This window comes from Macaca fascicularis, chromosome 8, assembly GCF_037993035.2.
Source record: "Macaca fascicularis isolate 582-1 chromosome 8, T2T-MFA8v1.1".
Taxonomy (NCBI): domain Eukaryota; kingdom Metazoa; phylum Chordata; class Mammalia; order Primates; family Cercopithecidae; genus Macaca; species Macaca fascicularis.
Window position 1 is genome coordinate 71,545,582 of NC_088382.1, and position 24,441 is coordinate 71,570,022.

At 38.7% G+C, this 24,441-nt stretch overlaps 1 protein-coding gene across 47 annotated transcripts in view; it reads right to left on the reverse strand.

Moving 5' to 3' along the window:
• The window catches only part of ASPH (aspartate beta-hydroxylase), a 220,607-nt gene that overhangs the window by 124,693 nt on the left and 71,473 nt on the right, over positions 1-24,441 (reverse strand). For 10 of the 47 annotated variants that reach the window (XM_005563397.4, XM_015454892.3, XM_005563394.4 and 7 more), the window contains 9 exons: positions 22,897-22,971; positions 18,571-18,699; positions 16,406-16,438; positions 15,742-15,798; positions 15,153-15,200; positions 14,634-14,666; positions 9,712-9,753; positions 9,336-9,392; positions 5,742-5,786 (listed from right to left, as the gene is read on the reverse strand). In XM_005563397.4, the coding sequence (XP_005563454.2) occupies positions 5,742-5,786; positions 9,336-9,392; positions 9,712-9,753; positions 14,634-14,666; positions 15,153-15,200; positions 15,742-15,798; positions 16,406-16,438; positions 18,571-18,699; positions 22,897-22,971 (519 nt within the window). The remainder of the gene's footprint in view (positions 1-5,741; positions 5,787-9,335; positions 9,393-9,711; positions 9,754-14,633; positions 14,667-15,152; positions 15,201-15,741; positions 15,799-16,405; positions 16,439-18,570; positions 18,700-22,896; positions 22,972-24,441) is intronic. The other 37 variants (XM_065519260.1, XM_065519258.1, XM_005563395.4 and 34 more) reach the window with 8 other exon arrangements.

Consider the following 24,441-nt stretch of genomic DNA (forward strand, 5'->3'; position numbering starts at 1 on the left):
GGAACCTGGACTCCTCTCCCTCTCCCATCAAATTATTTCCAGCCCCAGTTTACATGAAATCAGACACCTTTCCATTCATTCTACTACAGCCAAGCTCCCACCATTTTAGTTTAGCCTATGGTAGCTGCCTCTTACTAGTCTCTACCTCCTTGCTGGACTAACTGTTTTCAAATTGAGATTCGATCATGTGACTCCTCTGCTTGGATTTTTTCAGTCGCTTCTTGTCATTTTTAGGCACAGATCCAAATTTTTTTTTTTTTTGAGACAGGGCCTCACTCTGTCACGCAGGCTAGAGTGCAGTGGTGTGATCATAGCCTACTGTAGCTTTGACCTCCTGGACGCAAGGAATCCTTCTACCTCAGCCTTCTGAGTAGCTGGGACTACAGGCATGTGGCACCAAGCCTGGCTATTTTTTTTTTTTTTTTTAAGAGATGGGGTTTCACTGTTGCCCAGGCTGGTCTCAAACTCCTGAACTCAAGCAGTCCTCCCACGTTGGCCTCCCAAAGTGCTGGCAATACAGGCGTGAACCACTGTGTCCAGCAAATCAACACTTTTAAACATAGTATATAAGATCCTCTGAGAAGAGACACTTGCCTACATTTCCCCTGTCCTCTTTCACCCCTGTCTGGCATGCTGTCATGGCCTTTGTGCTCTGTAGGCTCTAGCTTCCTCTGCTCTCCTCCTGCCAGCTCCTGGAGCTTTTTATCAACACCTCAAAACACCTAAAACTAGCACAAGGACATCTGGGAGGCTAACCTCATTCTCTGTCCCACCCCTCTGAAGCGGGGTGAGACATCTCTCCTTCTGTGTGTTGCTGCCCACAGCTCTGAGAAATTAATTGTACTTATTTTACTCCACCATGTACCCACAGGACTGTGAACCAAGCCAGCACAGCATTGTCAATCATGTATCTTCACTGGCCAGCACAGAGCCTATACCACAGCAGTTGCTCAATATGTATTTTTTGAATAGATGATCAATAACAACAATATATATATAAAGCACTTATGGAATATTAGCTACTAAGAATATAAAATCAATTTCCCCCTTTGCCCCAGATCTCTGGTGTTGCTAGCCTAAAACCGGTTATAGGCCTTACCGATCAATGTTAAAAAATGCTGGGTGATGGGGAGACCTGAGTGAAAGTTCTGGATGGATGCAATGGAGTGAAACCATTACTACTGCTAGAATACTCAGCAGTGGGATAAGTTGCAAGTGGCATCTCCATTTTTAAAGAGAGGAGCAGCAGAATTACCCAGGAACCATGATGCTCATGTATCTCATTCTGAAGAACATAATTACATAAAGCATAAACTGACTTTTAAAATTCTTTTCTGGCATGGTATAACAGAAAAATAGTTAATAGACTCGGTCATATGACCTAAAGTATTGTTTGAGAGGAAATTTTACTCCAATGAGCTTTCACAAGTAATTCCTTCATAAGTCATTCAATTTGTGTTATGTATATTTATGCTGTCATATTGCTACAAATATGCTGTATGGTTTCAAGTAAAAATACGAATTTAAGGAGAAAGGTGAAAACTTGCTAATGGATGAGAAATTCCAAAATCAATCTTAAAAATCTAATATTCAAAATGATTGGCCTGCAATATCAGAAAAATCAAATCTTAAGCTTGAGCTTCCGCATGCTTGCCAAGAATCCACCTGCACAGCACTTAAAAATTTATAAATATGCAAGAAAGAAGGCAGGATGAAAACTACTGGACAACTTACTTTTCTACTATACATCATAATTCAACCTTTGACATTCCTGAGGCCTATGTGATGAACTAATGCAGATTAATAGAAAGACGCTGAAGAATATATAACACATCTGATTTTACCACACCAAAACAGTTCTCAAATCTCTCAGCTGTTAGGTCTTCATTTGTTTAAAATCCTTTCAAAAACGGCAGCTGACAGTGTGGACTCTGGAGCCAGAATGCAAGGATCAATCCCATTTCTACCACTTGTCAGCTCTGTGATCTGGGGAAGGTTACTTGGCCTTGCTGTGCCCCAGTGTTCTCATCTGTAAAATGGAGAGAATGGCATATCTACCTCTTGAGGTCTTAGAACTATTAAAGGTCAATCCATGGAACGTGCTTAGAAGAGCACCTACATAATGCTTAATAAACATGAAAGTTCACTGTCCCCTACTTTAGATGGAGGCAATGGTGATAATGCCCCTTGGGAATAGCACATTGATAGCTACATTATTATGAACTTTGATAAGCTATATTAAGACTGTATAACTTAGTCTTAGGATAATCAGGAAAGGCAGATCAATCATCAGTTAGGTTCCAAGGGCCAAGAAAAAGTGAACGAATATCCAGCACTTTGCAGAAGTCCTCAATTTGAGTCTTCCACTGAATAAAAGAATTTTAAAGACTGAAAAATGGCAAGGAGGTAGGCCTTACAATGAGTGTTCCTGCAATCAGATGCAAAATTAGACTGAGAAAAAATATCACAAATATAAATTTATGAAGATTGCACAAGTGAATAATAAAAACATTTAATATGAAGTAGGACTAAGTATAAGACTTAAGACTTATAGAAAATAAGAAAACCAAGTGCAATGGTTAAAAATACAGTCACATGTCACGTAGCAATGTTTTCGATAGACCAAATATACAATGGTAGTCCCATTTGATAATGAAAATTCCTATTGTCTAGTTGCATCTTAGCTTTCATAACATCCCAGCACAACACATTACTCACGTGTGTGGTGATGCTGGCGTAAACGAATCTACTGCTCTGCCAGTTGTATCAAACAATTATGCACAATACATAATACATGACAATGATAATAAAGGACTATTAATGGTTTTACTCTCCTATACTTTTATGGTTCTTTTAGACTATATTCTTACTTGTTAAAAAAAAAAAAGTTGACTGTAAAACAGCCTCAGGCAGGTCCTTTAGGAGGTATTCCAGAAGAAGTCATTGTTATCATAGATGGCAACTCTATGCCTGTTATTACACATGAAGACCTTTCAGTGGGACAAGATGTGGTGGTGAAAGACAGTGATATTGATGATCCTGCAGGCCTAGGCTAATATGTCTGTTTGTGTCTTAGTTTTTAACAAAAAAGTTTAAAAAGGTTTTAAAAAATTGAAAATAAAAATGCTTATAAAATAAAGATATAAAAATATTTTTATATGGCTATACATGTTTGTGTTTTAAACTAATTTTTATTACAAAATCATCAAAAAGTTTTTAAAAATTAGGTTTACAAATTAAAAAAAATTACAGTAAACCAAGGTTAATTATTAAAGAAAAATTTTAATAAATTTAGTGTAGCCCAGCATTTATAAAGTCTACAGTAGGGTACAGTAATGTCCTAGGCTTTCACATTCACTCACCACTCACTTGCTGATTCACTCAGAGCAAATTCCAGTCCTGGAAGCTCTACTCATCAAGTGCCGTATACAAGTATATCTTTTTATTTAATCTTCTATACCAATTTTTACCATACTTTATCTATGTTTAGATATGTTTTCATACACAAATATTTATCATTGCATTATAACTGCCTATGGTATTCAGTACAGTAACATGCTGTACAGGTTTGTAGTTTAGAAGCAATATGCTGTATCATATAGCCTAGATGTATATGTAGTAGGCTACTCTATGATGTTCATACATGGACAAAATCACCTAACGACACATTCTCAGTCTGTATCCCTGTCATTAAGTAACACATGACTGTATTGCTGACTCTCAGCCTTACATCCTCTACTGGCAGGGTCAAACTACCACAATGCAGTGGATCATTCAAATGTTTATGATACCAAGTTATAGGTTACAACTCTCCATGAGGTCTTTCAGAATGGAGCTTCTCTTGATCTTGTTTGGAGGTTCTAGCAGGGAAGCACAGCTACTCATATACCCTTCACTGAAGATAGGTCCTCCTCTATCGGGGATGGTCGTCCTCTTCAACTGAGCATGCAGCTTTGGGAGGGACGCACATGGAGTGGAGAGGGAGGAAGGGGACACCTGCCTGGCCAGTCAGATCAGCCAAATCGACCCTGGCGATCAATGGGGTGACAGATGTCACAGCCAGATGACCCTCACATCCATCACAGAGGTAGATCTTGGTCTACCTCTAAGATCAGGCTAATTAAATACTAAACAATAGTCAGAGCCACCACTTACTGAGAGCTTATTATAGGTCGGGAACTATGCACATTAATCAAATCTTCATTTGTATGTGCTTTGGTTCTTAAAAATCTAAAAAAAGCACCTTACTCCATCACCTCAGACACTTGGTGTTTCATATTTACATTCCAAATAAAACCATTGGGTTCAGTTATAAAATGATAAAATAAAAGTATAGAAATTTTTGGTCTGAAAAATATCTTCACAAAAATTAGATCACTATTTTAAAATATGAACTATAACTAGAAATATATTAATGTTGTAGAAACATTACTTTTAGGAACATAAAACAATTTTCTGTTAAGGCATGGAATAGTCATCAAAATGCTAATTCTGTAACTGGTCCTGCCTTTTTGATAGGAACAGGGTACTCTGTGAAGCATTATTCAAAAATGAAAAGGAAACCAGCAGAAGGACATAAATATCAGCTGCCCTTGCCATGTCCAAGCTGCCCTTGCCATGTCCACTGCCTAGTAGTCATCATGTAAAAGGTCAATTTCTCCATGGACTGCTTTTCTCATTTATATTATAATACTAATAATTCCATTCTCTTAATCAAATATTTGTTTCTACAGATAATTATTATTAATGCACATGACAGGAAAATTATCAAAACCTAAGGCATCCCATATAAAACTAAATATATTCTTTGATTATTTTATCCTTTTTTATTATTAAAGAAAGAAAATTGAAATTTAGTATTTAATAAATTTTGGCAGGCACAATTATTTCTACCAAAATCAGTAATAGGAATGCATATCACTGCTACAAAATTCATGTTAAAATGGAGAAAACATAAGTAAAGGTTGAACAAATAAATATGACACAAAAATAAAATGCAGAAATGAGAAGAAATACACTTGGGAAAGAGGGAGGATTTTCCAAATCCTCTTTGATAGAACATTCTTTCCCACTACGAGAATAGGAGGTTTGTAAACTCACTTCTCTTTGCAGGTATAGTTTATTTCATCTCTAAAATGCATTTGAAAGCATAGGCTTTGGTGGAAATGCTGTTCCCATTCTTTATACTAACTGGTGACAAGAGGGGTCAGGTGGAGGAAAGTAGGAAAAAACAGGGAAAAGTGTGCAATGCAGAACTAAAAGGAAACACCCTGGGGCACTGACAAGCACTGGGCAGCCTGGACTGTCACAAAGCACTAAACATGCTCTCAGGAGAGATGGGGAATGGGGAGGAAGAGGAGTAATGTCACAATTTACACACTATTCAACTTTCATCCTAAGGCAATTCTGATTCCACATCCTCCATCAAATAGTCTGTCAATCAAAGAGGAAAACAAAAAAAATCTAACTTCTACTACTACCACCGTCTATAATGGCAAAATCATATGATCATTAACGCTCCTCAAATTCTAGCTCAGCGAATATGTACTGCACTGAATCTGATGTGTATTTTCCATTACTTTGGTTGAACTGATAAAAACATAGAAAAATTTTAAATTAAGGTATAGTTAATCTCTCTCAAAATTTTTATGTTTCGTAGATTCATTATAAAGCTGCTGGTAATATTAACAGGATATATAAGAATAACAAAAGAGGAAAATACAACACCCAAAATGTCATACCTGGTGGTACTTCCTGTTGTTCTTCCACAGGAGAAATGCTTACTTCTAAAACAGATAATAAATTTATAATCTGTTACATATTGCTGATCAGTGTTTAAAATATGTATTGCCAGATTTAAGTAATGATGATACTTTTCACAGACTTTTTAAAAAATTCAATTGAAATCATAATAAAAACATTAGGCTTTTATAGCCTCACAACAAAGAACGATCAGCTACAACTTAGCAAAATGTTGTGTATTTCTCAACGGTTCAGCATAGTAGGTTTTATAGTACCTGCCTGACTAACCTCACACTCCACTGCCCAGCAAAGGAGCTATGGACTAAAACCTAAGCTTCCCCCACAATTTTGCATCAGATTTGATAAGAGAGCTGTGGAAAGACACTTGGTCGCTTCAACCCAGTTACAACTAAAGAGATAGTAGATGTCCCCACCCGGTGATTTAAAGACATAGTGATCTGATTTGCTCTATGAAATTACATCACATATTAATATCTTCAAACCTAGCAACCTATTTAATGTTACCTTAACCTAGAGATAAGATTATATCAACATTTCTTTTGGTCCTTAAGAATTGTTAACAATCGGGCCAAGCACGGTGGCTCACACCTATAATCCCACCACTTTGGGAGGCTAAGGCGGGCTGATTACCTGAGGTCGGGAGTTTGAGACCAGCCTGACCAACATGGAGAAACCCGGTCTCTACTAAAAATAAAAAACTAGCTGGGCATGGTGGCACATGCCTGAAATCCCAGCTACTCGGGAGGCTGAGGCAGGAGAATCACTTGAACCTGGGAGGTGGAGGTTGTGGTGAGCTGAGATCGTGCCATTGCACTCCAGCCTGGGCAACAAGAGCTAAACTCTGTCTCAAAAAAAAAAAAAAAGAATTGTTAACAATCTTTGGCCAAAAGAAAGATTTTTTTAACAGCATTTTCTAAAACACAAAATATTTATGGAGCTATTTTAATAATTTTTCTTCTTGCATTAATTTGCTTCTAATTATAAAAATGACACATGCTCAAAACAGAATATTTGGGAATATTTTACATAAAAGTAATTGAAAACAGCAACAAAAATCACACCCATTCCCACTAACCACTGTTAGTGTCTGGCAATACTTCTTTCTTATAATGGCAGTGCAGTGACCATTGAATAGCTATGTTGTGACTGGTTTTTAATAGGTTTGCCTGTTTATTTTGTTCTTAATTATCTGGAGACATATTAACACTTTATCAACAGAACAGAATGTATTAGGTTGGTGCAAAAGTAACAGCAAAACCAATACATTCTATTAATAATTTTCTTCTCTCTAACTGGCCCCATTATCTAAAAGTTACTTAAATCAAAAAAAGGCCCCCTTTATTCCTCATCTTTGCTTCACAACCATCAGGAAAGTCAATTAATTTTAATTCTAAAATATATCTCAAGTTCAACACTTTCCCCTCCATTCCCACTGCCATGATCTTATTTTAGGCTACCACAATCACTTCCTTGGATTAGTACAAAATATTTTCCTAACAGGGTGTTTCGCTCTGCTTCCATTCTTGCGCCATTCAATCTAGTGAAAGTAGTTCACTTTCACATCTAAAACAAAAATCAGATTATACTGTATCTTAATAATTTTCATAATTCACACTGTGCCTAGAATATAATCCAAAAAACCTTGGTAGGCCTTGCAAGGTCCTGACTGATCTGTACCTATCTCTTTATTGCTCAAGCCAGTTTGAGTTTGGTTTTCTATCATCTGCAACTGAAAGTAACTTTACTGACACAGATGAAGAATAACAGAAGGGTTTAAACACAGGGCTGATACAATGAGAGCTATACTTTTGGACAGATCATCCTAATAGCATGTGAAAGATGGATTTGAAGGGGACAAGAACAGAGTCAAGATGTCTAGCTAGCAGACTACTGCTATTATCTAGGAAGATGAGAAAGGGCCGAGCCAGACAAAGGGCTGTACAAGAGCTAAGGAGAAAAAAATGGATTTGAGAAATGTTTAGGGAGTCTATTAATGTGTCTTGGGATTAGCTATAGAGACAGAGGGAGAGGAGGACTCAAAAATGAGTTCCAAGTTTCTGGTCTGGGAATCCAAGTATATATTGATACAACTGGCCGAGAGAAGAGGAGACAGGGAAAACGAGGTTGGTTGGTGTGAGAGATGAGCTCCCCTCACTGCCCACTCAGGCACTGCAGGAGTCCAGCACAGAAGCTGCAGGGTGGGCGGCAGGTGCACAGCTGGGTGCCCCACTGCCCAGGACAGGAAACTTCCTTAGCAGCTTCTGCTACATCCTCTATCAACATATTAAAATACTGAAAAGTCTTAGGAAAAAAAATATTTCTAAACCAAGAAAGGTAGGGTCAAATTGCATAGTTCTTTTCTATAAACCATATGTAGGGTAGGTTGGAGAAAGTTCTTCCCAGAGATTATGGGTTTCTATCTTCTGATTCTTACCAAATAAACACATAGACTCAGTGATATTCTTCAGAAAATTAACATCCCTCATAGAGAACTGAGTAACAAAAGGTGAGAAAAAATCTCAACTCAATCCAGCCTTGCTACACAGAGATGGATCCTGCCTTTACACAAGGGCCCACAGTGCCTGTACAGGGGTCTCTTGCAGCAGCTAAGTATACACAGAGAGCAATTTTAGCCTCCCCCATTTCCTTATACCTATCTCCCCCCATTTCAGTCAGCTGCACCATTCCATTTTCCGTTCTGCCTAAACAAGCTCAAAAGCAGTAACATTTAATCTGAAAGGTGACAATTAGCTGCTCCTAAATAAATTTTAAGAGTAATTTTATGAGCAAAATTCTCCCTGTTACATGCTCCTCCTGGCAACTTATGGTTGTTAAAGCAGACACTCCTATTCCCTCACACCTTCACATCCCCATGCAGAGTCACCCACACACCCCAGTCCTGGGTCGAATGTCCCCTTGGTCACTTACAGCTATGAAACCTAGGGCTAGTCAGTCACCTGACCTCACTCCAGCTTCAGGTCTTCATTTGCAAAATAAGTACAAAGATCTCTGCCCTCCCTGTTTCTCAGTGTCTACTACGAGGAGCAACTGAAACAATGTATGTGAAATAACTCTGTAAACTGCTAAGAACTAATTTAAATCTGAGTTCTATTGAAGCGCCACTGTTTAATACATGCAATTATTTTTGTTTTTCAGAAACCATCCCTTCAGTTCTCTGCCACGGAAAAAAAATATAGTTTTGTTTTCCCAGCTGAGTCATGACATAAAGACCCATCTTTCAACCCATCTCTGCCCATAGCTACGCCCCTCAGGGGTGGTAACCTGCTGCTACTCAGGGTAGCCCTCCACACCCTCAGTTGTTTGCTGTTACAGTAGCCTGTTTCTATCACTATCATTGTACTTCTCATAATCCTTAATTCCTTTATTTATTATCTGTTTGGCCACTGGAATGCCAGCCCCAGTGAAAACAGGACTCTGTCTTTTCTTCCCTCTTGTACTCCTAGCTCCTGAGCACTGTACAGACAGCAAGCAGGAAATGTTCAATAAATAATTGACTAAACAAACATAATTCTCATATGGAAGGTAAAACCACTTCCATAAATTTAACTTACCTTCTACAATTACCTGTGTTGCTTCTACAGGATTATCCTCAGGAGGAACAGTTACTTCTAAAATAAATAATAAAATCAGAATCCATTACGTGTTGCCAACCAGTGACACATCTTACATTCACTCGCCTTCACTCAGATTCCTAAATTAACTCGCGTCCACTGAGATTGCTAAATTTGACTCTTTTTAAACTGGGTCTTCTGATGGAGAGTATTTACACTACAATATTAACTTTAACTTTGATACTCAATTATTTTCTTACTGACTTGAAAATGTCTTGCATTTTTTCTACACTGATTCTTTGTTCCACAAGTAAGTTTTAACAAAATACAGGGAAAGCTGACTTGCAGAAAATATCTGCTTATAGAAAAAACTTACCTGTGACTTCTATCCTTTCATTTTCTGGAGGTTCATATACTACTAAAAAAAAAAAAAGAAACAAAATCCCGTAACTTTCATCGTAACACAAAAACTGACAACATGCTTCAAGGGTAGAGATTGACAATGCCTTACACATCTTTGAACCTGCAAGATTTAGTCACTGGGAAACAGTCGACTAGAGAGTAGGATGGAGAAGAGTTTCGTCTCGGGTAAAACAGGCTTGGGTTCTAATTCCAGGGCAGTCACTTACTACCTGTTTAAAATTTTCTTCGCATCTGTGGTGGAGGTTTTGAATTAGCCGAAACTGTATCCTGGGAATCAACTGGATCCTGGTGTTCATGGGCAGATTCCCTGCTTTTGTTTAGGAAACAATTCTCAGACCTCTAACCTGGGGCCAAACGCCTCTGCCGCCAGCCCCTGAGAATAAAGTGTTCCCCACCCTAATCAGGTTGTGCTGCCCTTGCCTCCCTCATTTGCTGGCACAAGGGTCAGCGTTTCTTCTCTGCTCTGCTGGAAGGAAGTTTCATCTCCACACAGGCCTCTCCAGGGCCCCGTGGGTCATAGCTTCCTCAGTCAACCTGATCTTCCAAAATACCTCCAATTTTCTGGCACACTACAAGCAAACATCCTTCTTTTTCCCAGCATGGTTATAAGTTTATTCTTTCTTATTCATTTAATAAAGAAAAATTATTGAGCACCTACTATCTTTCAGACATTCTCAGTATTGAGGTACAGTAGGGAACAATGTTTAATAGATCATTTTGTCCTTTTGGTGCATTTGAAAGATGAAGGAGCAGTGAATGTGTGCTTACTCTGTCTCCCTGAGTAGTGTCAGCATTTAAACATGCTCAAGCCTCTAAGGACTTAAAAAAGCAACCCCACTTTTTCTTAAGCTTGCTTCCCCTCACCCTCTCTTTCTTCCATTGAACAATCTAATTTCTTCAGAGTCATTTACATCTCATGGCTCATCTCTTCCTCTCCCCTCCTCAACTCACTCCCACTTGTCTTCAGACCCTGACCCCATCCCTGAAAAGGCTCCTGCTGAGACCCCCACTCCAGTGCCTCATTTGATCTGACGGACACTCGCCAGCCCTCGTTATAAATTTTAGCGACACCATTCTTCTCCAAACACCGTTGCCCCTGGACTTCAGGGTAACCATACTCTCCCCTTTGGTCTTTCGTTTCTCCCTCTCAATCTTTTTTTCCACTTCATCTTTTTCTTAGCAGTCCTTAAAGGCTGGTTTTCTTCAAAGTCCAACCACAGAACCACCTCATGTCTCCCTCAGTCTGCTCTCCTTAAGGGATCTCAGAGCTTGGTCCTGATGGCCACGTAACTACTCTGATGGTTCCCACACTCACAATCACGAAGTAGACTTCTCTTCTGAGAGTCAACCACCACCAAATGGCTCATCTGGGTCTTTCCTCTTAGATGCCTCAAAGAAATCTCACTATCACCACGTAAAGAAATGGACTCATGAGCCCCTGCCCCATCCTTGTCTCCCGTCTCTCCCACGTTAGGAAAAGAGCACCCCCTGCCACCAGGCTGCAGAAGTGGAAGAGTGTATGTGGCTCTTGGCACCTTGTTGTCTCCCCCCAGCTACACCCACGCATCAAGATCTGCCAATTTTACCTTCTAAGCATTTCTCAACTTTGCCCACTCCCCTTCTCCATCATTGCCACCACACTGGTTTAAATGATCATCTCTGTCCTATCCGTCCACTGAAACAGTTCCAGCTAAGGCCACCCGTTGAAGTCACTGCAGCGCCAGATCAGGGCAGGTTTTCAGCACTCATCTCACACGGTTCTCAGCAGCACAGGGCACCACTGAACATCCCCTTCTTGAAAATCATCTCCTTTGGTTCCTTATCGGGCAGAGAGAGATGTGACGCAGGGAAAGACCCAATTTGGATGATTACAGCTAACTTAACTCTTCTCCCTGTATTGACTCTTGTCTCTCTAGTCTGTTACATGCCAGACCAATCAGTCTTTTCAAAATACAGATCTGACTTGGCAGTGCTCAAAGGTGAAGATGAAAATCCTTGACCTCGCTCACAGGCACCCTCTGAACCCAGCCCATTTCACCACCTCAGCCTTACTCTTGCAAGTTGAAGTCAGAGACCTCATAAGACTCTCCAGTCACCTTTCCCCTTGCTTTGTAAATTGTTCTCACCTTCAGCTCAAACTTCAGGCAGGCCCTGCCTCATCCACAAACTAGGTAAGGTCTCTTTATTATATATTCTTGTTACCACTGTACTTGTTCTTCCCAGCACTTATCACAACTGGAAATGAAAACTACATTGAAATTGCTTAATTTCTACTCCCCTGCTAAAATATAAGATCCATGAAAACAGGAACCTTGTGTGTTCTTCACCAGAACTGCTTCAGTGTCCTATGTTTTGGACAGAAGACACTAAACAGGGTATGAATAAATAAGTCAATTACATGGTAAGGCCATACTATCACATCCCAGGTTTGTCCAATGTAAGCATGATGATTCCTAGGTTATCTTTGATGTAGAAGCTGGTTCCTGCTATAGTTCTATCAAAGTGTATGTTATGGGGTTTGGGAGTTTCATACCGAATATATTCTATTCTCCCATTGAAATGTGGTTTTGTTTTCACCCTACTTATAGTTTCACTTACATGTCAGTTACTTGGTTTTCCTACTCTGATTCCTGAATTTTCACAAAGGTATTGTTTTAGCATATAGTGAATAATACTCTGTTCAATTAGATCTATTGGTTTGAAACAGTTTATGTTCTATATAGCAAAGAAATCCAAAGTACCTTACCAAATCATGTCGATCCCTTAGGTTATATTTACTGCCTTTTGTTAACATTTTAAATTACATTTATTATGATAATCTGCCCTATGAAAATATATAACATTTTTCATGGTATCTAATTTTATACTTCTCATGAGTTTGACTTTAAATTCCTCTAGATTTACAAACTGCATTCCAAACATGTTCTTTATAGTGTGTATATATATATATATATATACACACACACACACACACACATATATATTTAATTTTTTTTTTTGAGATGGAGTCTCATTCTGTCGCCCAGGCTGGAGTACAGTGGTGCATTCTCAGCTCACTGCAACCTCCGCCTCCTGGGTTCATGCCACTCTCCTTCCTCAGCCTCCCGAATAGGGCTGGGACTACAGGCACCCGCCACCACGCTTGGCCAATTTTTTGTATTTTTAGTAGAGATGGGGTTTCACTGTATTAACCAGGATGGTCTCAATCTCCTGAACTCGTGATCCACCCGCCTCGGCCTCCCAAAGTGCTGGGATTACAGGCGTGAGCCACCGCGCCCGGCCCTTTGTAGTGTATTTTTAAAAACATTATAATGATTGGTAGAAACGAGGAAAATATCTCAAATCCCGTCATTACATGCAACTTGTATTTATAAATTCCTATTGTCTCCTTAAAATTCAAGATTGGAAAGAAAATCTAAGTGTAATCTCAAGACCAAATTATTCCCCCACCTTCCCTCGGCCCCAAATCTTCCTGTGAACACATCAGGTCCAAATTCTTTAACTTTTCGGAAATATTATCAGTACCTAAAGACACAACCTAGGATTTTTCCCATGGTGTCATTCATATCCCATTAGAAACAGCCACTATAGATGATGAACTTGGTAAGGTCTCAAATCTTAAATCATCATATAAATATGACTCATATTTATAAACACTCCTAATTTTCTTCAACTGTGACTCACTATCAAGACACTGTAAACTCCTTGAAAGCAGGGACCCTATGTTACTCATATTTGAATTCCAAGCCCTAAAACCATCTAGAACATAGAAAGTCCTTCATAACCGCCAACTCAATTACGATGTATTTCTTCATCTTTCTTGCTTTACACGTAAAGTTATATCCAATTGACTTCTCTCTTTCTACATAATCATCTTTGAGGATAATGGAATAAAGAGGATATATTATTGGCTCTATTATTTCTTAGTCATACATTCTTGGGCAGCTTATTTATAATGTCAGAACCTTATTTTTCTCCTTTGGGAAGCAGAGAAAATAAAATCTACTTCACGGAATTCAACACAATAGTCCATGCAATGCTTGGACACAAGAGGAGGGAGGTACAGGCCTAAACTGAATCAGATGCTGCTGCTGCGCAAATTTGCCAGAACTGTTTTCTCCACACTGCCTTTAAGCCTGGAACCCAGTGTTTCTTAACCTTCCCCAAGGAGACAAATCAGTCATCTCTGAGAGTGGGATTAATCTGTAGAAGCAGCTAGAGCAATTAAACTCTGGCTGAAGTAGTTGTTCATGCATATTTTAGTCAAAAGAGAGACAACTATAAAGTACTGAGATTGGTTTTCTTGAATGACTGTAACTGCCTCCTAAGGCAACTTGTACAGAGTTTAAGAAATTATTTAGGCAATGGCAGAGGCAGTGGAATGGGTAAACAGTCTCCCTAAGTGAATTCTTTGAACACTACCATTCATCTGGATGTTTTAAGTTGCAATATTTATAGTTTAATGTTCCACATCTCATAGTCAAACTATATGTATATTTTAAAACAAGTAGGTGGCTTAAGGTTAGAAAGCATTTGCAGGCCGGGCGTGGTGGCTCATGCCTGTAATCCTAGCACTTTGGGAGGCCGAGGCGGGAAGATTACCTGAGGTTGGGAGTTCGAGGCAAGTCTGACCAACATGGAGAAATATCATCTCTACTAAAAATACAAAAGTAGCCGGGCGTGGTGGCACATGCCTGTAATCCCAGCTACTCAGGAGGCTGAGGCAGGAGAATCGCTTGAACCCAGGAGGCGGAGGTTGTAGTGGGCCGAGATTGTGCCACTGTACAGCAGCCTGGGCAACAAGAGCGAAACTCCATCTCAAAAACTAAAAATAAAAAAAAGAAAAAAAGATAATAAAAGAAAGCATTTGCAAACCTTGTTCCTCATAGACTTGGTATGTTACGTCATCTGCAAAAAAAAAAAAAAAAAAGAGTGAGAGAGAATAAAAGCAAAATAAGTATTAACTGAGTCATTCTAAACACCTGTTCAGTTAAAACAAACAAAAAACTACTTAGTCATAAACATAGAACTCTATTCCTTCAAATATTAATGTCTGCACAGTCAATAATAAATGCCTCTGCCCAAAAGCAATTAAACAGCAGGTAAATTATTTTCATTAAACTTTCTCAAATTGACACAGAAGAATTTGATACACAAAAACAGCACTAAAATTTGACATCCTATTTTGTTATGGAGGGGTTAGTTGATGAGGTGAAATATGAAAGCCTGATATTCTTATAACAGTCTAACTTTGTTATAAAACAAAATGTCACGAATTAGATGCTGAAATTACTTCTGTGATGCCTTTAAAAGAAAAATCACCATGTAAACACAGCATGTGACTGAAAAATCTACGGTAATATTTTAAATCGAATGAAAATGCTCATCTAATACCTGTATCGTGGTGCAATCTTTCATCTTCTCCTACTGGTTCACTGGCATCTAAAAAACAAAAATACACCTTTGCCAAACAGGAAAAAACCAAACACGCTGCCAGACAGCATTCTAGGAGATTCTTAAATTAATTACCTTCACAACTTTGCCAGATAGATGTTTTCATTATCATTTAATAAAATTTAAGCTGAATAAAGTTCCACAATTTGATGTCTAAGTCACAAAGATAGGAAAAAGTAGAACTGGGATTTGCACCCAGCCTTGACTTTATAGTACATCACACTGCCCCTTCAATTTTCAAATATTCTTTCCTGCACCCTACCTACAATGACCAAAATCTCAACAGTGGTTTTGAAAAATACATCTCCTTTTTCTCTCATCCCTCCATATGTCTCCTTTTTCACTCATCCCTCCATGTAGTATTAAACTACATTCAGACATTTCTATAAGTATCTGACCAATCAAAAGTGATTATAAATACCATACAGGGATCCCTGTGTTGAATCACAATTGTTAACCCTGGAATAAAACAGCCTTGGCCACTGTCTCAATCAGAAAACACATATCAATAATTTAAACATTTACAAACCTGGATTTTCCTGCTCAGACATCATCTCTTCCATATCCTGATTATAGTCTTGTGAAACTATAAATTAGGGAATAATTAGGAAATTACAACTATGTCTCAAATAAGGAATACATGTAATATTCGAAACCAGAAAGACACACTTTTTAGTTATGATAGAAATGCAAAATCAAGTCATAATGATATTCAAACATGCTCATTCCTGGAACAAATAGGTATTAAGTGTGTTAAATGACAAATGCAAAGATGAATAAGAGGGGACTGTTATCAATTGGTTTATACTCGAACCGCAAAACAGTAAAGTGCTAACAGATGATGCGTCCACCTCCCGTGGCCATGCCCTTTAAGCGCGCTGGCATGTGACAAAACATGATTTAGACCTTTCGTTGACTTTGTAATTGAAAGCTACAAAACATGCAATTCCATTATATCTTTTGAACTAGTAATCCTACTGAGAATTTATCCTCAGGAAATAGGCGTCAAAACACAAAAAAGCATATTCAAAAAGAAATATCATAAATTATAAAACATATGATAAAATTATTAATTGCATATGCTATGTATATTTAAATATATCATTAATAATAGATATTATGTACTTTAGGATGCCCTTTTAAAGGAAGACTCACCCTAATTAAGAAATAACAGTATTAAATTAAAATCTCACCCGTCTCTTCCACATGGTAACTATGCTCGGTTTCTGAAAAAATATATGTATTAGATTGATATTTACTGCTTTCACAAAATGGTATGTATATATCCTGTATAAGTACTTTGAATCTATGCTTATCATTAATTTTATTTGAAAAATTAAAAAATGGGATTATCAATTAAAAGGCTGTTTAACACTTTTATATTTCACTAGAACTACACTGTGGGATGTCTCACACATTCTTCTCAATCCACTCAACCCCACAAGGCTGACAACCACCACCCTTGGACTAAAGAGAGAGGACAACTTAGAGTGACAGTGACACAGGCCAAACCAGGAAAGCTGTTCATTTCTAACCCACTTCACATCCCAGTAGAATGTGCTATTTCCTGGACCTGTCCTACCATTTTCTAGAGCGGAAGTACAGCAACTATGGATGGGAACAGAGAAAAACAGTGGCAGAGGCTTTACACCCTTAGGGAGCTGAAGGGTAAATGTGTTGAACACTTAACCCATACACCTCAGATAGCAAAAGAGCTGCCATTGTATGACCGTCACCACACTTATGACCTTGTTAATTTTATTTAATACATATATAAAGAATAAATATTTTTATTTTCTGAAGACTTTTAACAACCAACTTTTAAGTTCAAACTGCATCTATGTCCTAATTAAAGATTAGAGCAGAAGGTAAGGTTTCTGCAATTTGTGAACTTCTTAGAAGTGTTTCTTCCTACTCCCAATCTGTGACTCCTAACTTTAAGAATATCAAATTCCTCATGCTTCTGTTTATTTGAGCATCTTAACTGAAATTTGTTGCATAAGCAACATGTAGATACAAAATTCTGAGCAACTGTCAATCTTACTGAGCCATTTTGGCCAAAGACTGGAGAGAAGAAGCAACAGGAAATGTGGAAATCATTTTATCAGTATCCCTACTCAGAAACTGGAAACACTGTTCCAAAGAAATCATGACATAAATGATTACTAAAGGGATAAAGTTCTGAAGCTAGTCTGTAAGTGCCTATTTTCAATGTGTACTGCAGCAAAAAACAATCATATAGATGTTCAAAAGGATTGTGTGCTTGTATTTTTAAACAGAAAATTATGCACTATATACAATTCTTTTGAAAACAAAACCATCCCATATTTTTATGGGAAAGTGCATTTCCTGCTCTAAACAATAGGCATGGATATAAGTTTTTGGAAATACATGTACTCATAAAGTAGGAGCTACCTGCTTCTAAAGTTATTTTCCAAAATATTTAGTATTGTGCAAAGTAGATAAACTACTTTTCATTATTTTTATGCTTTTAAAAAGTGTTTGCTAACTGGACACACAACGGCTTATGCCTGAAATCCCAACACTTTGGGAAGCTGAGGCAGGAGAACTGCTTGAGGCCAGGAGTTTGAGACAGCCTGGGCGACATAACCACCTTGCCACTATAAAAAATTTAAAAATTGGCAGGGCATGGAAGCATATGTCTGTGGTTCCAGCTACAGGAGAGGCTGAGGTGGGAGGATTGCTTGAGCCTGGGAGTTGACGTCAAGGCTGGAGTGAGCTGTGCTCAAGCCGCTGCATTTACCAGCCATGTTGGGTAGGATTTTATAAATAAGTTATATAAAAACACAGCCACACTGACCCATTTAGGAACCATCGAAGGCTGCTTTTATGCTGTGATGGCGGAGTTGAGTAGCTGAACAGAGTCTGTATGATCTGGGGAACCTGAAATATTTACTCTTCGGCTATCTACAAAAAAAAGTTTGCCAATGCCTGGTACAGAAGCTAAGAATTGTGTTTTGCTCACTGTAATTACAGAGTTCATGTAAGAACATGAGCCTGTGATAGATTATCACGTCCAATATTTCATCAGTTGTTTGAATTTCATTTAACAAATAGCACCCTAAGCAGAAGAATACAGTAACACTAGTTTCCTGAAGTATTTGACTTACTATTTATAAGAAATTTGTATATTCTGAGTTTTCCTGAAAAGTGCTTTGAACCAAAATCAAGATATCTATTTTAAGAAAAAATTCGCTTTAATTGAAGCTTTAAGCGTCAACTTTTAAAAATCTAAGCAAAAGTTAAATATCCATTTTAAAGGGGTTTAAGAAAAACTTCAGTAATTATAAGTCATTGATTATATTTTATCCTGAAACTTGAAAAAAAAATGTTCTACCTTCATGAGATACTTCGACTTCCAGGGTCTCAAATCTATCACCTACAACAGTCACCGTAAGAAACTCGTCATCCTCTTGTTGTGGTTCTCCTGTGGGTCCATCTTCTTGTTGCAAGTCTTCTCCTTCAACTATGACAATGAACAAAGTGACACTGGTCTATAGTGAGGACCCACTGGCAACAGCCAACTGAGACACGAAAGCCCCTTGTGAAGGGCCGCCACACACCTGCTCCTGCTGCTGGGGCTTCCCCTGCCCCTCCTTTTGGCCACTGAAGACACCATTGTCCACTCTACAGCTATTTTCTTCCTCTGGCCAAGTGCTAATCTGCCTAAGTATATGTGGTGGGGGACAGGTTTCCTCTCATTAGGATGTTGTATATCAGGACAGGAAGCTTATATATTTTATTCATTATATATTCCCAGCCACCTATGGCCATGTCTAGCTACAGGAAGCACTCATTAAATATTTGATGAATGAATAAAATAATTCCTAATTATTACTAATATATTTGCCTCTTCAATTATCCTCAGGTCAGAGAAAAGGCTACTCTATGGCCTTTTCCTGGGAATTTACACAGAATTCCAGGTAACAACTTTAAATGACTATTCAAATATTCTATAGCAAAGAGTAACTAGCCACCTATCTAAATTATATGCTAGGGCCAGGCATGGCGGCTCACGCCTGCAATCCCAGCACTTTGGGAGGCTGAGGCAGGCAGATCGCTTGAGGTCAGGAGTTCAAGACCTGTCTGGCCAACATGGTAAAACTCCATCTCTACTAAAAGTACAACAATTAGTCAGGCGTGGTGGCCCGTGCCTGTAGTCCCAGCTACTTGGGAGGCTGAGGCAGGAGAACTGATTGAACCTGGGAGGCAGAAGTTGCAGTTAGCCAAGATGGTGCCACTGTACTCCAGCCTGGGTGACACAGTGAGACTGTCTCAAAAAAATAAATAAAATAAAATAAAAAAAAATAAAAATGAATTATATGCTAGGTCACAGGTTTACCCGAATCATACTATATATTCAAAAGTTCCTATTAGGCTTTAAGTAATGCAAAGATGCCCACTTTCTCTTCTGTGATTAACTTCTATGATATACTGAACTGCTCTGCTTCTTTTGTGTAGAGGTTGGACATGTTACATTATTCCACTGCAACATGGTTAAGACCGGGTATTTCATCCCAACGTAACTTGATCTGGCTTCCAGCAGAGTATCTCCTGTGTAAAATACTCTAAAGAACGTGAATGGGCAGGACTTGGCTTTGCAGTGCAGTTCAGGGATTAGGAGGAGTATGGTGTCTGGAATGCATGGCTGTAGATTCAGGCTCTTCCATACCAGCTGCGTGACTGTGGGCAAATTACTTAACTACCCTGTGCCACAGATTTCCCTCCCATAAAATGGGAATAATACCTATTTGTAACATTATTGTGAAGATTAAAACACTTAGAAAAATGCCTGGCCCTAAGTATTTAGGTGTGACTATCATCATTATTAGAGTAATAATGACATTGTCATTTGTACAGCTACTGAATCACCCTACCCGCAAACCCAGCCCAGACTGCAAGAAGCCTTCCTTAGTTACTCTCCCTTTAGTGTGGCAAGGTGATGCTCTTGGGTGTTAGTGAATCAGGCAGGCCTATTTATGTTGATGCTATTTGTTTTCTGTCTTCTCATAGCTTGCAATATTGTTTTTCCTCATTTCAGATTTTCTGCTATTCAGCAAACCACCAATTTGAATTTCTGTTGCCCATTTTCTTTCTCTTTTTCTTTTTGTCACACTCCTCTTTCCTTATTCTGCTTTCATTCTATCCACTGAAATTTGATGATTTTTACACTAGCAGGATTTAGCTTTCATATGCAGCTGTTCAATGGAAGTATTCCTGTTTTCTGTAAGGAAACCAGTCAAACATTGAACACTATCTTTGAGTCTCCACTGCTCAGTGACAGCCTACCATGAAAAATTTCCTAAGGGTTCACGAGACTCTAGGCACGGTCAAGCCCTCTGCAGCTGTTATATTCTCCCTGTGAGGCAGGTACTGGTATCCTACTTTGAAAGATGAAGAACTTGAAAAACTGTGCTAAAGCCACACGGCTAATTAATGGCAGATGCAGGACCTGAATCCAGTTGTGAATGCACCATGATGGAGGCAGGGAGGTTATGTTCAGTCTGAGAGATATGATTGGGCAGGGGTGGGACACACATCTCAGCGAAAGATATACCAGGTGCAGAGGTGCCAAAACAGTGATAGGCTTGGCAATTACAAGGAAAAGAGAGGCCAGCTGGGCTAGAGAAAAGTCACTGAAGGGGAAAAAGAGGCTGGGATCAGACAAGGCACAACTGGCTGGGCCACATTAAGCACAGGTTACAGAGGAGCAAGTATGGAAACAGGGAGACCCAGCGGGATGCTACTGTGCTACTGCAATGGTCATGGCAAGAAGCCACAGTCACACCGAGGCCCTAGAGAGCCAAAGTCAGTGCTGGGGCAATGCTGACAGGATTTGCTGATGGATTATATCTGAGGAGAGAAGAAAAATCAAAGAAAACTCTCGAGTTTTCAAATTAAGCAACTAAGAAGGTAGGAGGACCATTAACTAAAATATAAAAGACTAGCATAAGAAATTTGGGGAGGATTGGGGTGAGGAGGAGCTGTGAGGTGTGGGAATAATCATGAGTTCTGTGGCAGGCATGCTTTAAGTCTGAGACATCCATAAGACATCCAAATTGAGATGCCAAGTATGCAGTTAGGTAAACCCAGAGTTTAGATGAGCAATCAGGGCTGCAGCTATATATTTAAAAGCTATCAACATACAAAGAATATTTATAGCCATGAGCCATAAATGTGATTTTCTAAATGTGATTAAAGAAAAGAACAAGTCCAAGAAGGAGGCTGTGGCCAGGACACGGTGCTAGACTTGACTGCTTCCCTCTTTTGGCTGCCTGCCCACCTCCCACCGCCTAAACATCTTAGGGGTCTATTTCTCTCCACCCCCTCCTTTGGCTGAGGCAAGTTTGCTACCATCCCAAATCATCATTACCTGTACAACCTACATCTCGTCTCCCAGCTGCACTCTTGAATCCCTCCCATGCATTTTTCATGCTACAGACAGAAGGCATAACACTCCTAAATACCTTCCCCAATGGCTTCAGTTACTCTTAGAATCAAGTAAAAAATACTCTTTTTCTCATGACTCGCCACCTACACATTCCATGTGCCATCCATTCTGAACTACTTTCAGGTCCTTTCCTGTCTCTGGCATATGCCCTCTGCTTAAAATAGCACTGGCCTGGCAAAGGTCTACACCAGCCGCTTCTGACCCCGCTTCTGAGTAAGACCTAAAGAGCATCCCGTGTTTTATTACCATAACAGCACTTACCCCATTATATTTAAATCACTTATTTATTTAGACTGGATTTTCCTTCTGTTAAGTTAAAGTTGTGGTGCGGTGGGGAGGGAAGGCTTGAGGAAGGGGAAGCCTGCACTTGCTCATACATGCCAGTGAGTAGCTTTCCAGGCGGCAAAGAAGCTAGAAATAAAAGGGTACTGGCTCCTACACCCCCAGCATCTACTGGCAACAAACAGTTTATACCATAGGGCATTGTTTGTTTTTAAGAAACATGATTTTATTTTCTTTTGGGCCACCCTTGGATCACCAAATCATCAGGAGAATCAGGATTCCAGAGCATCCTGCCCACTCCACAATCCCTCCTTGAGTTACGTTTTGGGATCACGATCTCTGTTTTTATCAAGGGATGCTTCAAGAAGCAGCCTTATAAAACCTTAAAACATTAGTTTCTGGATTATTACTTAGAATCCTCTACACAGAGCTCGCCATGAGAAATTTTAAAATTTAAGTACTGGGAAAATGTTTTATATTCTCAAGTTTCTTTTTCCTGTCTGCTTAGTGCAACCTATGCAATTAAATGTGTCTTCGTTTTTGTTGTGGTGACCAGCCAACCATAAAGCGAAATCGAGGTAGAGGACAACACCTGGATAAGCCTGACCGTGGGCCTGTGTCCCACTTTCCTCCTCTCCGCCCTCCCCTTCTGTTCCTGATGGATCACTGTTTTCAATCTGTTCATTCTCATTTATTCCCACCAGTTCTTTCTTAGATGTATGCAATGAGTTCCTCCACAGTGAAGTGGAATAAAGCAAGTTTGGTGCTATTTCAAAAACAACACCTGTTCTCTAACTTTGAATTCAAAAACTTTTTAAAAAACGCAAACACCCAATTAGCCTTTACATTTTAAAACAAATGTCCAAGTCATTTTACATAACTAAGTGTTATTTTAGTAACTCAAAACAAAGAGCAGATTTTAATTCATACCATGTTCTGCATGTACCATTTCATGGAGAAGGGACTGAATTTGTTCTTTTGCTTCATCTTCGATATTCTGAGGTTCTAAAATAATTGCAAAACATAGCTAAGTAGAAAAGTTCAAACATTAATATGGACCCCTAACACTCAAACACGATATTGGTGCATACACATTAAAATGAACACATTTGACTAAGCAACTATGCATTATTTCTCTGTCAGCTTACCATTTTTTGTACTGTGCTGGCAAATATGGTAGATATGTGAAATTTGTTTTATTCTATCAACAGACTTAAGTGTTAAAAGACTTTCAATAAGATTTTTAAAGAAAGAAAACTAAGTCAGGCTCAGATTTTTATTTAACAAAAGAGCCTTATTAAAAGCAAAATGACTCTAGTTTCTAGTTAATAAAATTTGCAATAATGATAAAATAAAGTGGGAAGAACAAAGCTTTCATAGAGGGAAATAAAGTTTAAATGTAATATCTGCTATGCTAATCACACTACAAAATCATTTCCAAAGCATAAAAATGCCTATTTTTAATAATTGTTTATTTCACAAGCCATTTATATATGTAGTCTTGCGCAATTATAGAGTCTGCCGATTGCCATCTGCTCTCACAAAGCCTAAGATAGCTTCCTAACTGGATTTCCAGGTTCATAACTGCTGAAATCACCATCCAAAGAGAATATAATTTGAGTTACCAGAAGTGGAGGGTGGTGCACTCTGCTCACTCTTTAATGGCTATCTTTGCCCAAACTGGTGAAACCCTCAGTTCCTAGGAGCAGAATATAATACCTCCACAACTGAGCCCTCACACACTTCTCCAGAATCATCTGCTATTAGCACTGGCTTTCAACTTAGTGAGGGCTCCATGTCATTTCAGCTTTCCATAATTTTGCAATGAAATAAATATTCAAATATTCTCTCCTCTGGAGGGGACTGGAAGATGCAGAAGCTGGAGTGTAGTGGGTTAAAAAAGTGAATGGAAAATAAGGTAAAAAAGTAATTGTGGATTCTTCTTTCAAAATTGTGGCTATTATAGAGAGGAGAGGGATTAGGTGGCAGATAAAAAGAAATGTAGGGGTCAAGAGCGGTTTTATTTTAGTACAAAGTAAAATTTGAGGTGCTAAATCTCAATAAAATGTTTTAAAAGTTACTCTCTGTTCTGGAGCTATGGTATGATCATAGCAATTCTACAGGAATGAGAAAGAATACATTGTCCTAGGATTAAAAATTCAACAAATAACAAAACTCAGAGCAACATATTGGCCTTAAAGGAAGAAAAATTAAATGTTATTCCTCAGCACACAGTGATAAAATCAGCCAAAGTACCATTTGGATCCAGTACTTTTCAGTAAATACGTAGTGTCATTCCTTAAACTTCCAATAGGTGGCATAAGAAAACCAGAGATTTAGAGACTATTCAATTTACTAACTTATTAAAATATTTCACGATTTTCTTACCTATAGTCATAGACTTTGGGTTAACTACAGAGATGCTTAATTTATGAACCCATGTAGACACAAAACAGGCTCCATAGATGGCCACAG